This window comes from Perca flavescens, unplaced genomic scaffold (assembly GCF_004354835.1).
Source record: "Perca flavescens isolate YP-PL-M2 unplaced genomic scaffold, PFLA_1.0 EPR50_1.1_unplaced_scaf_22, whole genome shotgun sequence".
Lineage (NCBI taxonomy): Eukaryota > Metazoa > Chordata > Actinopteri > Perciformes > Percidae > Perca > Perca flavescens.
Genome location: NW_021166648.1, coordinates 110,001 through 125,000, shown reverse-complemented (window position 1 = coordinate 125,000; position 15,000 = coordinate 110,001). Strand labels below are relative to the sequence as shown.

The 15,000-nt window shown below is 41.9% G+C and overlaps 1 protein-coding gene and 1 long non-coding RNA gene across 2 annotated transcripts in view; both read right to left on the bottom strand.

Moving 5' to 3' along the window:
* The window catches only part of LOC114551615 (uncharacterized), a 2,864-nt gene extending 1,070 nt beyond the window's left edge, over positions 1-1,794 (bottom strand). Inside the window, exons 1-3 of the long non-coding RNA XR_003691952.1 lie at positions 1,550-1,794; positions 344-374; positions 1-111 (exon numbers count right to left, since the gene is read on the bottom strand). The exon at positions 1-111 is cut by the window's left edge and continues 50 nt beyond it. This is a non-coding gene — a long non-coding RNA (uncharacterized LOC114551615). The remainder of the gene's footprint in view (positions 112-343; positions 375-1,549) is intronic.
* Positions 1,795-4,760: 2,966 nt separating this feature from the next.
* On the bottom strand, positions 4,761-11,582 carry LOC114551616 (serine peptidase inhibitor Kazal type 2). The gene is made up of 4 exons (XM_028572623.1): positions 11,392-11,582; positions 9,856-9,887; positions 7,645-7,757; positions 4,761-4,862 (listed from the first exon to the last, which is right to left on the bottom strand). The coding sequence occupies exons 1-4, from the start codon at positions 11,441-11,443 to the stop codon at positions 4,817-4,819; spliced, it is 243 nt and encodes an 80-aa protein (XP_028428424.1). The 5' UTR covers positions 11,444-11,582; the 3' UTR covers positions 4,761-4,816.
* Between the last annotated feature and the right edge of the window lie 3,418 nt (positions 11,583-15,000).

The following is a 15,000-nucleotide window of genomic DNA, read 5'->3' as shown; positions in this document are numbered from 1 at the left end:
AACACTAGCCGCCCTGCTCGCCGCCCGGCTCGCCGTCCTGCTAGCGTTAGCTCTGCTGGTCTTGGTGCTGGAAACCCGAGGACTTCCTGTGCTCCTCCTCTTCCTCTGAACCTAAACACACACACACACACACACACACACACACACACACACACACACACACACACACACACACACACACACACACACACACACACACACACACACACACACACACACACACACACACCCCTGTTGTTAGCTACGAGATGGAATAAAGAGGAGAGATGCTACCAGGACTGATCTCAGATCCTCTTTTCACATGTAATGTTTGTGTCTGATCTGAGAGAAGAAGAGAACTTACAGAGCTGCTCATATCAGAGACACTGACAAGCCTGCAGAGAGAGAAACACAGTTAGCATCGACTGTTAGCATCAGAGAAACAGAGTTACACACACACACACACACACACACACACACAGTTAGCATCAAATATGGATACTGACACTATGTTTCTATCTACTATTTAAATACCACAGAACAGTTTCTACAGAAAAGCTAAATGAAACGGTGGCTTTTTAAAGCATAAAAACATCCCTGACATCACCAGACTCCATGTAAATAATCAGGACTTTAATCATCGTAAAACACACTTCATTCAAAGTGGACAGAAACTAAATAAAACTACCAAAAGCCATCTTGGTTCATCTGTCCACTGTTCCAACAATCACCACTCTGGTTTGGTTGAAATAAACCCTTAATTCACCCATTTACATGTGGAGATATGCTGGCTCTATACTAAACGTCCTGGAAAAGTCCTGATTATTTACATTTGGAGTCTGGTGGAGATATGCTGGCTCTATACACGCTAAAAGTCCTGATTATTTACATGGAGTCTGGTGGAGATATGCTGGCTCTATACACGCTAAAAGTCCTGATTATTTACATGGAGTCTGGTGGAGTTTGGTGATGGTGATTTCGGGGCTGTTTCATGTCACTAAAAGGATCTTACTCTTTAACTAAAAGGTCTATCTCTGTAGGGATCCATCCCATAATGTTGTCAGACACTTAGAATAATAATCTGAGTCTGTCAGCAGCAACAACAGAACTTTTAGTGACTCTAACTGCTGCTGAACATTACTCCTGTAGGGTTACATTACAGCTCGGTTCTGGTTTAATACTGGACCAGTTTCAGAGACTGTTGGTCCATCAGACACTCACACATGGAGACAGAGAATCCAGGGTGAAAGTTACCTTTAAATAATTCTGACCCAGAGACTGTTTAGTTAGCCGTTAGCAGGTAGCTAGCAGCCGGCTTTAGCGGTGTTGTGTTCAAATCGGTTCCTTTTCGAAAAGCGCTTTCGGTCTCTGGCGGAAATAAAATAATGTATGTTAAGTTTTCCCAAAAATGTTCTATATAAACCGCCTCTGGTTGAGTTCATGTTGGAGGAAACGTTACGTTGAGTTTCTGGGTGTAACGTTATTATATGAACGTTGAGTTTAGTGGGGAAGAGTTTGGATGGAAACCGATTTTAACACAACACCTGTAACGTTAACAACAGAGTCTCACCGTCGCCGTGGTTCCTCTCCTGTTAGCCGTTAGCCGCACTAACGGTCACACATTTAATCATTTAAATATCAGAATAAACGGATTTATCGCCGCCGAGCAGCTGCTGCTAATGCTAGCTTCTACTGCTGATAACGCTAGCTTCTACCGTTGCTATTGTTAGCTTCTACTACTGCTAATGTTAGCTTGTACCGCCGGCTTCCTTCTTCTTCTTCTCCTCTCTTCTGTACCGGAAGCTGTAGGCAGAGTTTATCATTGTTCCCGCCCCCTGCTGGTTCACAGTGAGAAGTGCAGATTTTATTTATTTTTATTTAGTAAAGAACATAGGTACACAGCCAGTATATACATATACAAGAGGTGCATATATAATAAAAATATATGTAGAAAATAAATAAAAAAGTAGAAAAGTGCAGTACATATTAAGTCAAACATATGAACATGAGAAATGTTTCAAACACTTCTTATTCTTAATGTCTCTTATGGTGTTGCCGTAGTGGTGCAGTTCTTGAAAGAAGGGTTCTTCTTCTTCTTCTTCTTCTTCTTCTTCTTCTTCTTCTTCTACTTCTTTATGGCAGATTATGACTTTTGTATTATACCGCCACCAGCTGTACAGGAGTGTGTAATACCATGAACTTCATAGAGTTTTAGGCTTGAATTAATTCAAAACAAAACACAAATAAATAACATATATGTATATATATATATATCGGCTTATATTTTTTTCATTAAACCAGTATTAAGAAGAAAAATAAATAAAGCTTCAAGTCTCTCCCTTGCCATACCCTGCTCTTCAAGTATATCATGTATTGAGTTCTCTCCTTCCATTTCCTGCCAGTTTATTCTACTATCTTTATATTTATCACATACAAAAAGTACATGTTCTACATCTTCTTTGTCTTGGCATTCTATGCATAAGCCAGTACCAGTACCTACTATTTGTAAGGTAGCATTCAATCCTGTGTGACCTAATCTAAGTCTGGTATAGACCACTTCTTCCCTTCTGTGTAAACCAGGCACGGCGCCAGGATTCCAGTTTTGGATGGGCCAGACCAATTGTGGGTGGGCCTTAAATTAAAAACGTTATCAAATCCCTGTTTAACCTAATACAAATGACTGGCTAATATAATGTTATGTTATATATATTATATGTGCTTACATAATAAAGATTGTAATAGCTTGATGCTATTTATATGTTGTTGCATTGTAAAAAGTTTCGGTGCAAAGGACGGACCTATCCGCGATCGCTCTCCTTGGTTCTGCCCAGAAGAAGAGCTCTTTGGACTCTCCATTACCACCATACCTGGCTGTGCTATAGCGCATCTCTCCTAACCTAAGGCCTATAGACTGTAAAAGTGGTCAGGAATCTAATATTTCCCCAAAACATAGTTTAGTTCTGCTCGTATAACATGAGGCCGAATATTTCACAATTCTTTTCAACTGTTTTAAGTTTTCAACAATATACAGATCAACAACACTGCCCGACAGTTTCAATCAATACTCGGCCACAGAACAACGTCATCTGTCATGTAAAACAAGACTCAAGTTATTTCCTTACTTTACTGTGATGATTCATGTTATAAACATGTTTAACAAAAATAAATAAATCGCATTAATAGCCCTAAAGCATCATTGGCCATAACAAGAGAAAACCATGAGGGAACAACATCTTGACAACAGTAACAAGCTGTTATAGAAATAGAACTGCGCCTGCAGCTTCTGTAGCGGGTTATGAATTGATTATTTTAATCCATATATCTGATATAACGACATAATACAATACAGGCAGAGTAGCCACATACCTTACTGTTATCCTCTGGGTCCTACACAATTAAACTCAGCAGAAGAAGTGACCGGATACTTTAGCACTGGTTGAGTTGCGGGCTCATCCACAGAAGACCGATCCACAGGACTATATCCATAGGGGCTATATCTATAGGGCTATATCTATAGGGCTATATCTATAGGGGCTATATCCATAGGGCTATATCTATAGGGCTATATCTATAGGGGCTATATCTATAGGGCTATATCTATAGGGGCTATATCTATAGGGGCTATATCCATAGGGCTATATCTATAGGGCTATATCTATAGGGGCTATATCTATAGGGCTATATCTATAGGGGCTATATCTATAGGGGCTATATCCATAGGGCTATATCTATAGGGGCTATATCCATAGGGCTATATCCATAGGGGCTATATCTATAGGGGCTATATCTATAGGGGCTATATCCATAGGGCTATATCTATAGGGGCTATATCCATAGGGGCTATATCTATAGGGGCTATATCCATAGGGCCTATATCCATAGGGGCTATATCCATAGGGCTATATCCATAGGGGCTATATCCATAGGGCCTATATCCATAGGGCTATATCCATAGGGCCTATATCCATAGGGCTATATCTATAGGGGCTATATCTATAGGGCTATATCCATAGGGGCTATATCCATAGGGCTATATCCATAGGGCTATATCCATAGGGGCTATATCCATAGGGCTATATCCATAGGGCTATATCCATAGGGGCTATATCTATAGGGGCTATATCCATATGGCCTATATCCATAGGGGCTATATCCATAGGGCTATATCTATAGGGGCTATATCTATAGGGGCTATATCCATAGGTCTATATCTATAGGGGCTATATCTATAGGGGCTATATCCATAGGGCTATATCTATAGGGGCTATATCCATAGGGGCTATATCCATAGGGCTATATCCATAGGGCTATATCCATAGGGGCTATATCCATAGGGCTATATCCATAGGGCTATATCCATAGGGGCTATATCCATAGGGCTATATCCATAAGGGCTATATCATCCACTCGCGAGGCAGAGCACCAGCGTCTAATGTCTGGTTTATATCTCAGCACACATCTACACTATATAATAAGTAGCAATTGTATCAGCCTCTTCGTTTCCTGTAAGACCTATATGAGCTGGAACCCAACAAAACTCAATAGTGATACCAAGGTTCCTGAAATGCAATAGTAAATGTTTAATTTCAATAATCATAGTTATAATTAATAACATAATTCACCAACTCTTAATCACAGATTATTGTTAAAAAGTGACAAAGCTGAATTCGGAGAGAAAGGGAACTCTTTAATGTTGAAAAAAGATTTCTGAACGTCTTTACAGAGATATGAAAATATAAAACACAGCAACTGTGTGCTACACGCTAACAGCTACATGCTAACTATCTAAATATACACGTGATGATGTCATCGGTTTGGGAGGACAGCGGTGTCATCTTCAGCAGGGTCCGTCCCGCACAATCAGGATGTCGGCGTTTTTCTCCCTGAACAGAAACACACAAAAGTCAATCGTTAATATAACATTTATGATACAGACTGTCTGAAAACACAAGACTTTCACCCAAGAAACAGGTGTTCATGTCCTGGAGAAGTTAAGGAGAAAACACAAGACTTTCAACCAAGAAACAGGTGTTCATGTCCTGAAGAAGTTAAGGAGAAAACACAAGACTTTCACCCAAGAAACAGGTGTTCATGTCCTGAAGAAGTTAAGGAGAAAACACAAGACTTTCAACCAAGAAACAGGTGTTCATGTCCTGAAGAAGTTAAGGAGAAAACACAAGACTTTCAACCAAGAAACAGGTGTTCATGTCCTGAAGAAGTTAAGGAGAAAACACAAGACTTTCACCCAGGAAACAGGTGTTCATGTCCTGAAGAAGTTAAGGAGAAAACACAAGACTTTCACCCAGGAAACAGGTGTTCATGTCCTGGAGAAGTTAAGGAGAAAACACAAGACTTTCACCCAAGAAACAGGTGTTCATGTCCTGAAGAAGTTAAGGAGAAAACACAAGACTTTCACCCAGGAAACAGGTGTTCATGTCCTGAAGAAGTTAAGGAGAAAACACAAGACTTTCACCCAGGAAACAGGTGTTCACGTCCTGAAGAAGTTAAGGAGAAAACACAAGACTTTCACCCAGGAAACAGGTGTTTAAGTCCTGAAGAAATTAAGGAGAAAACACAAGACTTTCACCCAGGAAACAGGTGTTCATGTCCTGAAGAAGTTAAGGAGAAAACACAAGACTTTCACCCAGGAAACATGTGTTCACGTCTTGAAGAAGTTAAGGAGAAAACACAAGACTTTCACCCAGGAAACGTGTTCACGTCCTGAAGAAGTTAAGGAGAAAACACAAGACTTTCACCCAGGAAACAGGTGTTCACGTCCTGAAGAAGTTAAGGAGAAAACACAAGACTTTCACCCAGGAAACAAGTGTTCAAGTCCTGAAGAAGTTAAGGAGAAAACACAAGACTTTCACCCAGGAAACAGGTGTTCATGTCCTGAAGAAGTTAAGGAGAAAACACAAGACCTTCACCCAGGAAACAGGTGTTCATGTCCTGAAGAAGTTAAGGAGAAAACACAAGACTTTCACCCAGGAAACAGGTGTTCATGTCCTGAAGAAGTTAAGGAGAAAACACAAGACTTTCACCCAGGAAACAGGTGTTCATGTCCTGAAGAAGTTAAGGAGAAAACACAAGACTTTCACCCAGGAAACAGGTGTTCATGAACTGAAGAAGTTAAGGAGAAAACACAAGACTTTCACCCAGGAAACAGGTGTTCATGTCCTGAAGAAGTTAAGGAGAAAACACAAGACTTTCACCCAGGAAACAGGTGTTCATGAACTGAAGAAGTTAAGGAGAAAACACAAGACTTTCACCCAGGAAACAGGTGTTCATGTCCTGAAGACGTAAAGGAGAAAACACAAGACTTTCACCCAGGAAACAGGTGTTCATGTCCTGAAGAAGTTAGGAGAAAACACAAGACTTTCACCCAGGAAACAGGTGTTCATGTCCTGAAGACGTTGAGGAGAAAACACAAGACTTTCACCCAGGAAACAGGTGTTCATGTCCTGGAGAACTTTCCCATCTATATGTACGAATGCTTTGTGGGTATTTTGGTCAGTATAAGAATTAATCAGTATTGTTGTAGTATTGTTGGTTTTGAAGAAGAGTACCAAAGGTAAAGACTCACAGCCTGTATATATTATATGTATGTATTGTATATATCATATGTATATACTGTATACACTACCGGTCAAAAGTTTGGGATCTCTTAGAAATTTCCATTCCAGACAGAATACCATCAGAGATCAGTTGTATTGTTTTTTTTAATCAGGGCAGCAGTTTTCAGATTACATTATGTGCTTACATAATTGCAAAATGGTTCTCGACTGTTGTAGACAGAAGTGTCTGAAGAAATGCTTGAAATTCATGATTTTTGGTCTAAACGTCATACCCAAATTAAAAGTGGTACAGCTCCCATATACTTTGACACTCAGGGGTGTGCCTGATATCATTGGAAAGGAAACACTCAAGTTGTGTCAGGGTGATTCTAGGCCTTACTGACAGAGTTACAGAGGCTAGAATGGAGATTTTTTATTTCTGTCCAAGTTATAAATCTGTAAAAGTATTAAAATACACTGCTGTAAACACATCTGACAGGTGACAGACAACACAGCATTAGCCACGTCTCAGCTTACTACAGAAAAAAAATTCAGAAGCTAAAAGACTCAAAAATGGATTTTATATGAATTCTTTTCTACAAATATGTCTGTGCGTTTTTTATTTCTATTTGAAAAGTGCAAATAAAAAAGCCAAAAAACTACAAAATACAACACTTCTCAAATACACAAAAAACCCACATCAATCACCTTTCCAATGATATCAGGCACACCCCTGAGTGTCAAAGTATATGGGAGCTGTACCACTTTTAATTTGGGTATGACGTTTAGACCAAAAAGCATGAATTTCAAGCATTTCTTCAGCCACTTCTGTCTACAACAGTCGAGAACCATTTTGCAATTATGTAAGCACATAATGTAATCTGAAAACTGCTGCCCTGGTTAAAAAAAACAATACAACTGATCTCAGCTGGTATTGTGTCTGGAATGGAAATTTCTAAGTGACCCCAAACTTTTGACCGGTAGTGTATATTGTATATGTAAAGACTCACAACCTGTATATATGTATATATTGTATATATTATATGTATATATTGTATATATGTATATATTGTATATATTATATGTATATATTGTATATATAAAGACTCACAGCCTGTGGACACACAGAGAACACTCATTGGCGTAGGTGGCACCATCGCTGCCGCATACTGGAGAGAAGTTCAGAGGACACGCCTGAGACACACTGGTCCCCACACAGGAGGGCTGCAGACAGACAGGTAGAGAGACAGACAGGTCAGAGGACACTGACACCTGATGGTACTCTCAGACACGTACCTGATCGTACTATCAGACACGTACCTGATCTTACTATCAGACACGTACCTGATGGTACCATCAGACACGTACCTGATCGTACTATCAGACACGTACCTGATGGTACTATCAGACACGTACCTGATCGTACTATCAGACACGTACCTGATGGTACTATCAGACACGTACCTGATCGTACTATCAGACACGTACCTGATCTTACTATCAGACACGTACCTGATGGTACTCTCAGACACGTACCTGATCGTACTCTCAGACACGTACCTGATGGTACTCTCAGACACGTACCTGATCGTACTCTCAGACACGTACCTGATCATACTATCAGACACGTACCTGATCTTACTATCAGACACGTACCTGATCGTACTCTCAGACACGTACCTGATCGTACTCTCAGACACGTACCTGATCTTACTATCAGACACGTACCTGATCGTACTATCAGACACGTACCTGATCGTACTCTCAGACACGTACCTGATCATACTATCAGACACGTACCTGATCTTACTATCAGACCGCGTGCCTGATCGTACCTGATCTTACTATCAGACGTGCCTGATCGCCTGATCTTACTATCAGACGCGTGCCTGATCTTACTATCAGACTGATCGTGCCTGATCTTACTATCAGAGACGCGTGCCTGATCATACTATCGACACGTACCTGATCTTACTATCAGACACGTACCTGATCATACTATCAGACACGTACCTGATCATACTATCAGACACGTACCTGATCTTACTATCAGACACGTACCTGATCTTACTATCAGACACGTACCTGATCATACTATCAGACACGTACCTGATCTTACTATCAGACACGTACCTGATCGTACTCTCAGACACGTACCTGATCGTACTATCAGACACGTACCTGATCTTACTATCAGACACGTACCTGATCGTACCATCAGACACGTACCTGATCATACTATCAGACACGTACCTGATGGTACTCTCAGACACGTTATCACTTAAAGAAACTACAGAAGAGTTTAGTTATGTTAACGTTAGACTTCAGAAGAGTTTAGTTATGTTAACGTTAGACTACAGAAGAGTTTAGTTATGTTAACATTAGACTTCAGAAGAGTTTAGTTATGTTAACATTAGACTACAGAAGAGTTTAGTTATGTTAACATTAGACTACAGAAGAGTTCAGTTATGTTAACATTAGACTACAGAAGAGTTTAGTTATGTTAACATTAGACTTCAGAAGAGTTTAGTTATGTTAACATTAGACTACAGAAGAGTTTAGTTATGTTAACGTTAGACTTCAGAAGAGTTTAGTTATGTTAACGTTAGACTTCAGAAGAGTTTAGTTATGTTAACGTTAGACTTCAGAAGAGTTTAGTTATGTTAGACTTCAGAAGAGTTTAGACTTCAGAAGAGTTTAGTTATGTTAACATTAGACTTCAGAAGAGTTTAGTTATGTTAACATTAGACTTCAGAATAGTTTAGTTATGTTAACATTAGACTTCAGAAGAGTTTAGTTATGTTAACTTCAGAATAGTTTAGACTTCAGAAGAGTTTAGTTATGTTAACGTTAGACTTCAGAAGAGTTTAGTTATGTTAACGTTAGACTACAGAAGAGTTTAGTTATGTTAACGTTAGACTACAGAAGAGTTTAGTTATGTTAACGTTAGACTACAGAAGAGTTTAGTTATGTTAACGTTAGACTTCAGAAGAGTTTAGTTATGTTAACATTAGACTACAGAAGAGTTTAGTTATGTTAACGTTAGACTACAGAAGAGTTTAGTTATGTTAACGTTAGACTACAGAAGAGTTTAGTTATGTTAACGTTAGACTACAGAAGAGTTTAGTTATGTTAACATTAGACTTCAGAAGAGTTTAGTTATGTTAACATTAGACTTCAGAAGAGTTTAGTTATGTTAACATTAGACTACAGAAGAGTTTAGTTATGTTAACATTAGACTACAGAAGAGTTTAGTTATGTTAACGTTAGACTTCAGAAGAGTTTAGTTATGTTAACATTATGGTAATAATGAAGTTCTTACCCTCCTGTAGAGCCGGGATTTATCCTCCGCATCTGGAACAGAGACATTACAAAGTGTAGGTTTTCATTACTTTACACCTGACTCATTAAAATCAGACGTGACTTCACTTCCTAAAGACTACCACGTGATGCAGAACGTGACGTAGCTCCGTTTGTTCCCTAAAGTTAAGTAAACTCTGTTTCCTTTCTCTTCTAACGGGACATGAACCCCCCCCCAACCTGCCTCTTTGGGGCTCTTATACTTCCTCACCTTACTTTCTGCTTTGCTCCTGTCAGAACTACACCTGACTCTGGTTAAACTAGGGATGCACTGAATCCAGATTTTTGGGGTAAGGCCAAATACTGAATCCTCGTCCCATCCTCAGTCCATGAACACAATAAACACATTAATGAAGTAAACAATGTCCACAGCCTCTACATTAGTTAAATGTAACAACTTAATGTTGAATTCACATCGTAGGAAAGCACATCGCTATCACCAGCTGGGTCTCTAACCAGGGTATGATGAAGACATGTTGGGGGGGTGAAATTAGAAAGCTAACGTTAGCTAAGCAGCAGAGCAGCGGGTCCCACCGAGAGACTCTGAGAGAACAGCTTCGGTCCCACCGTAGAGAGACTCTGAGAGAACAGCTGACATTACCGTACGGTCCCACCGTAGAGAGACTCTGAGAGAACAGCTGACATTACCGTACGGTACCACCGTGAGAGAGACTCTGTCCCATTACCGCACGGTACCACCGTAGAGAGACTCTGAGAGAACAGCTGACATTACCGTACGGTACCACCGTAGAGAGACTCTGAGAGAACAGCTGACATTACCGTACGGTCCCACCGTAGAGAGACTCTGAGAGAACAGCTGACATTACCGTACGGTCCCACCGTAGAGAGAGACTCTGAGAGAACAGCTGACATTACCGTACGGTCCCACCGTAGAGAGAGACTCTGAGAGAACAGCTGACATTACCGTACGGTACCACCGTAGAGAGAGACTCTGAGAGAACAGCTGACAGCCCGGGAGAGGCTCGGTCTGGTTAACACCAGTTTTTAGCCGGGACTGTCCTTCCTTTGGTACCTGAAGTTGCTGCATTCTGGCTGCTGTCTGGAGATTCCTTCATGAACAACTCGTATTCTTCCAGATGTTTCAGACCAGATGTTGAAACAGAGGCCATGTTGTGTATAGTTTAGGGTCCTCGCCACCACCAGACCAATCAGCATTGAACAGATTGAACATGTAGCTGGACTTGAATGGCCTTCTTTAGACTGAAAGTTCTGCCAAACAACAACTTGTTCAGCTCACCAGATCCATGTCCACTTCCTCACAGCCTACTGCATTGAACGCTCCACCTACATAAACACCTTCCCGTAACCAACGGCACCGTCGCTACGGAGACCAGCGGAGCGCGCCGAGTGACAGCGTAGGGTTCGGTTCCCTGGGAACAAACTCTAAGGTTCGGCAGAAACCACAACCCCGTGAAAAAGCCCAATCAGAAGCCCTATCCTGGAGTCGGTGCATCCCTGGTGAAAACACCTGTCTTACCTGCACAGAAGAAAACAGCAACAGTGACGAGCAGAAGAGTTCGGCCAAACATCCTGAAATCTGAAAGTCAAATTTAACCAAAAACAAAGAAGCTGCAGTCGTTTTGCTGCCGTCTGATTGGCTGCTGGGTCCGTGTGTCCGAGTGCAGGTCGGCTGTGGTTGTGATGTTTGGTGGCGGCTGGCTGTTGTCATATAGAGGCTCACCGTGGTGTTGTGACGGCTGCCTGGTGTGTGTGTGTGTGTGTGTGTGTCTCTGTCTGTGTGTGTGTGTGTGTGTGTGTGTGTGTGTCTGTGTGTGTGTGTGTGTGTGTGTGTGTGTGTGTGTGTATGTGTGTGTGTCTCTCTGTCTGTGTGTGTATGTGTGTCTGTCTGTGTGTGTGTGTCTATGTGTATAGCGTGCGTGTGTGTGTGTGTGTGTGTGTGTGTGTCTGTGTGTGTGTGTGTGTGTGTATGTGTGTCTGTCTGTGTGTGTGTCTGTGCATAGCGTGTGTGTGTGTATAGTGTGTGTCTCTGTGTGTGTGTGTGTGTCTGTGTGTATAGCGTGTGTGTGTGTGTATAGTGTGCGTGTGTCTCTATGTGTGTGAGTGTATAGTGTGTGTGTCTCTGTGTCTCTGTGTGTGTGTCTGTGTGTATAGCGTGTGTCTGTGTGTATAGTGTGCGTGTGTATGTATGTGTGTGTGTGTGTGTGTGTGTGTGTGTGTGTGTGTATAGTGTGCGTGTGTCTCTAGTGTGTGTGTGTGTGTATAGTGTGTGTGTGTGTGTATGTGTGTGTGTGTATAGTGTGCGTGTGTATGTATAGTGTGTGTGTGTGTGTATAGTGTGCGTGTGTCTCTAAGTGCGTGTGTCTCTAAGTGTGTGTGTGTATAGTGTGCGTGTGTATGTATAGTGTGTGTGTGTGTGTATAGTGTGTGTGTGTGTGTGTGTATAGTGTGTGTGTGTCTCTAAGTGTGTGTGTGTGTGTGTATAGTGTGCGTGTGTATGTATAGTGTGTGTGTGTGTATAGTGTGTGTGTGTGTGTATAGTGTGCGTGTGTCTCTAAGTGTGTGTGTGTGTGTGTGTATAGTGTGTGTGTGTATGTATAGTGTGTGTGTGTGCGTCTGTGTTGTTGTTGTGACCCCCCCCTCTTTTGTTCCTCTCTAATCTCCGGATCAACATTCTGCTGACGGAGAGAAACCGTCCGGAGGAAAAACAAGTCAGTCACGAGTCTGAAGCACAACATGCTCACACAAACAGACACAATACATTATATTACTATATACACATATATATATATATCTATATATATATAGATATATATATATATATACACATATCTGTAGTTCTTTATATCTGGAGGTTACTGTGGTATTTATACATGTCTGTAGTTCTTTATATCTGGAGGTTACTATGGTATTTATACATGTCTGTAGTTCTTTATATCTGGAGGTTACTATGGTATTTATACATGTCTGTAGTTCTTTATATCTGGAGGTTACTATAGTATTTATGTATTATCTTACAACACGTTGTATATTTGTATCTGCAGATTTCTCCTAAATTCACCCAAAGTTCTCCTCTAGGACCTCTGGTTTAAAATATACAGACACCGTTACTGTAATCCTATTGGCTGGTTCTAAAGAAACTAATATATTCTAACTTTCTACAGATACAGACATAATGAGTGTTAAACCAGAAGTAGACTAACAAACAGAGCTCTGGGTGTTAAACAGAAACTGTTAATATATTAACGCAGAGTTTGTCCAGGTGTTCCCAGTTCCTCTACACACCTGCGCCAGGTGTGGAAGTAAATTCATTCATAAAGCCCGCTTACAAGGTGCTGTAGCTTACAAGGTGCTCCAAGCGATGTTGGGTGACGGCACTTCTTGTTGAGGTTCAAAGTATTGTACCAGCACTAGACTCAAATATGCCATCCGCTACATTGGGAAACATGAACAGGCTATGAGAGCAAACTCTATGGCTGAGAAAGGTCTGGGTAAGGATGTTATTGGAAGGAGGTGAGATTTCTAAACAGGAAGGAGGTGAGAGCTCTAAAGAGGAAGGAGGTGAGAGCTCTAAACAGGAAGGAGGTGAGAGCTCTAAACAAGGCCAATACATTGGTTCCGTGTGCTATAGAGGGGGTGTCTGGAGCTGAGCTGTGGAGGCAACACTATTCTGCCTTATTTAACTGTTAAAAGTGACTCCTACAAAGTGGCACACCATTACACCCCCACCACCAGCCTGCCCAGTGGTAACAAGGCATGATGGGTCTCCCACACCATTACACCACCAGCAGCCTGCCTAGTGGTAACAAGGCATGATGGGTCTCCCACACCATTACACCACCAGCAGCAGCAGCCTGCCCAGTGTAACAAGGCATAATTGGTCTCCCACACCATTACACCCCACCACCAGCCTGCCCAGTGGTAACAAGGCATGGTGGGTCTCCCCCACCACCAGCCTGCCCAGTGGTAACAAGGCATGATGGGTCCCCACACCATTACACCCACACCACCACCACCAGCCTGCCCAGTGGTAACAAGGCATGATGGGTCTCCCACACCATTACACCACCACCAGCAGCAGCCTGCCCAGTGGTAACAAGGCATGGTGGGTCTCCCACACCATTGCACCACCACCAGCAGCAGCCTGCCCAGTGGTAACAAGGCATGACGGATCCATGTTCTCATTCTGTTTACGCCAAATTCTGACTCTACCATCTGAATGTCTCACCAGAAATTGAGACTCCTCAGACCAGGCAACATTTTTACAGTCTTCAACTGTCTGATTTTGGTGATCTCGTGCAACTTTTCGCCTCATGTTCCTGTTTAGTGGAGATGGGTGGTACCCGGTGGGGTTTATAACTATTTATTTGTATGATACAGCTGCAAATAAGTATTTGAACACCTGAGAAAATCAATGTTAATATTTGGTACAGTAGCCTTTGTTTGCAAGTACAGAGGTCAAACGTTTCCTGTAGTTTTTCACCAGGTTTGCACACACTGCAGGAGGGATTTTGGCCCACTCCTCCACACAGATCTTCTCTACATCAGTCAGGTTTCTGGGCTGTCGCTGAGAAACACGGAGTTTGAGCTCCCTCCAAAGATTCTCTATTGGGTTTAGGTCTGGAGACTGGCTAGGCCACGCCAGAACCTTGATATGCTTCTTACAGAGCCACTCCTTGGTTATCCTGGCTGTGTGCTTCGGCTCATTGTCATGTTGGAAGACCCAACCTCGACCCATCTTCAATGCTCTAACTGAGGGAAGGAGGTTGTTCCCCAAAATCTCCCAATACATGGCCCCGGTCATCCTCCATGCTTCACAGTAGGGATGGTGTTCTTGGGATGGTACTCATCATTCTTCTTCCTCCAAACACGGTTAGTGGAATTATGACCAAAAAGTTCTATTTTGGTCTCATCCGACCACATGACTTTCTCCCATGACTCCTCTGGATCATCCAAATGGTCATTGGCAAACTTAAGACGGGCCTGGACATGTGCTGGTTTAAGCAGGGGAACCTTCCGTGCCACGCATGATTTCAAACCATGACGTCTTAGTGTATTAGCAACAGTAACCTTGGAAACGGTGGTCCCAGCTCTTTTCAGGTCATTGACCAGCTCCTCCCGTGTAGTT

Coding starts and splice junctions, on each gene's coding strand:
- LOC114551616 (XM_028572623.1), bottom strand. CDS start 11,443: ATGTTTGGCCGAACTCTTCTGCTCGTCACTGTTGCTGTTTTCTTCTGT. Junction 9,888..11,391: donor TGCTGTTTTCTTCTGTGCAG/GTAAGACAGGTG, acceptor TCTCTGTTCCAG/ATGCGGAGGATAAATCCCGG. Junction 4,863..7,644: donor TCTCTGTGTGTCCACAGGCT/GTGAGTCTTTAT, acceptor GTTTCTGTTCAG/GGAGAAAAACGCCGACATCC.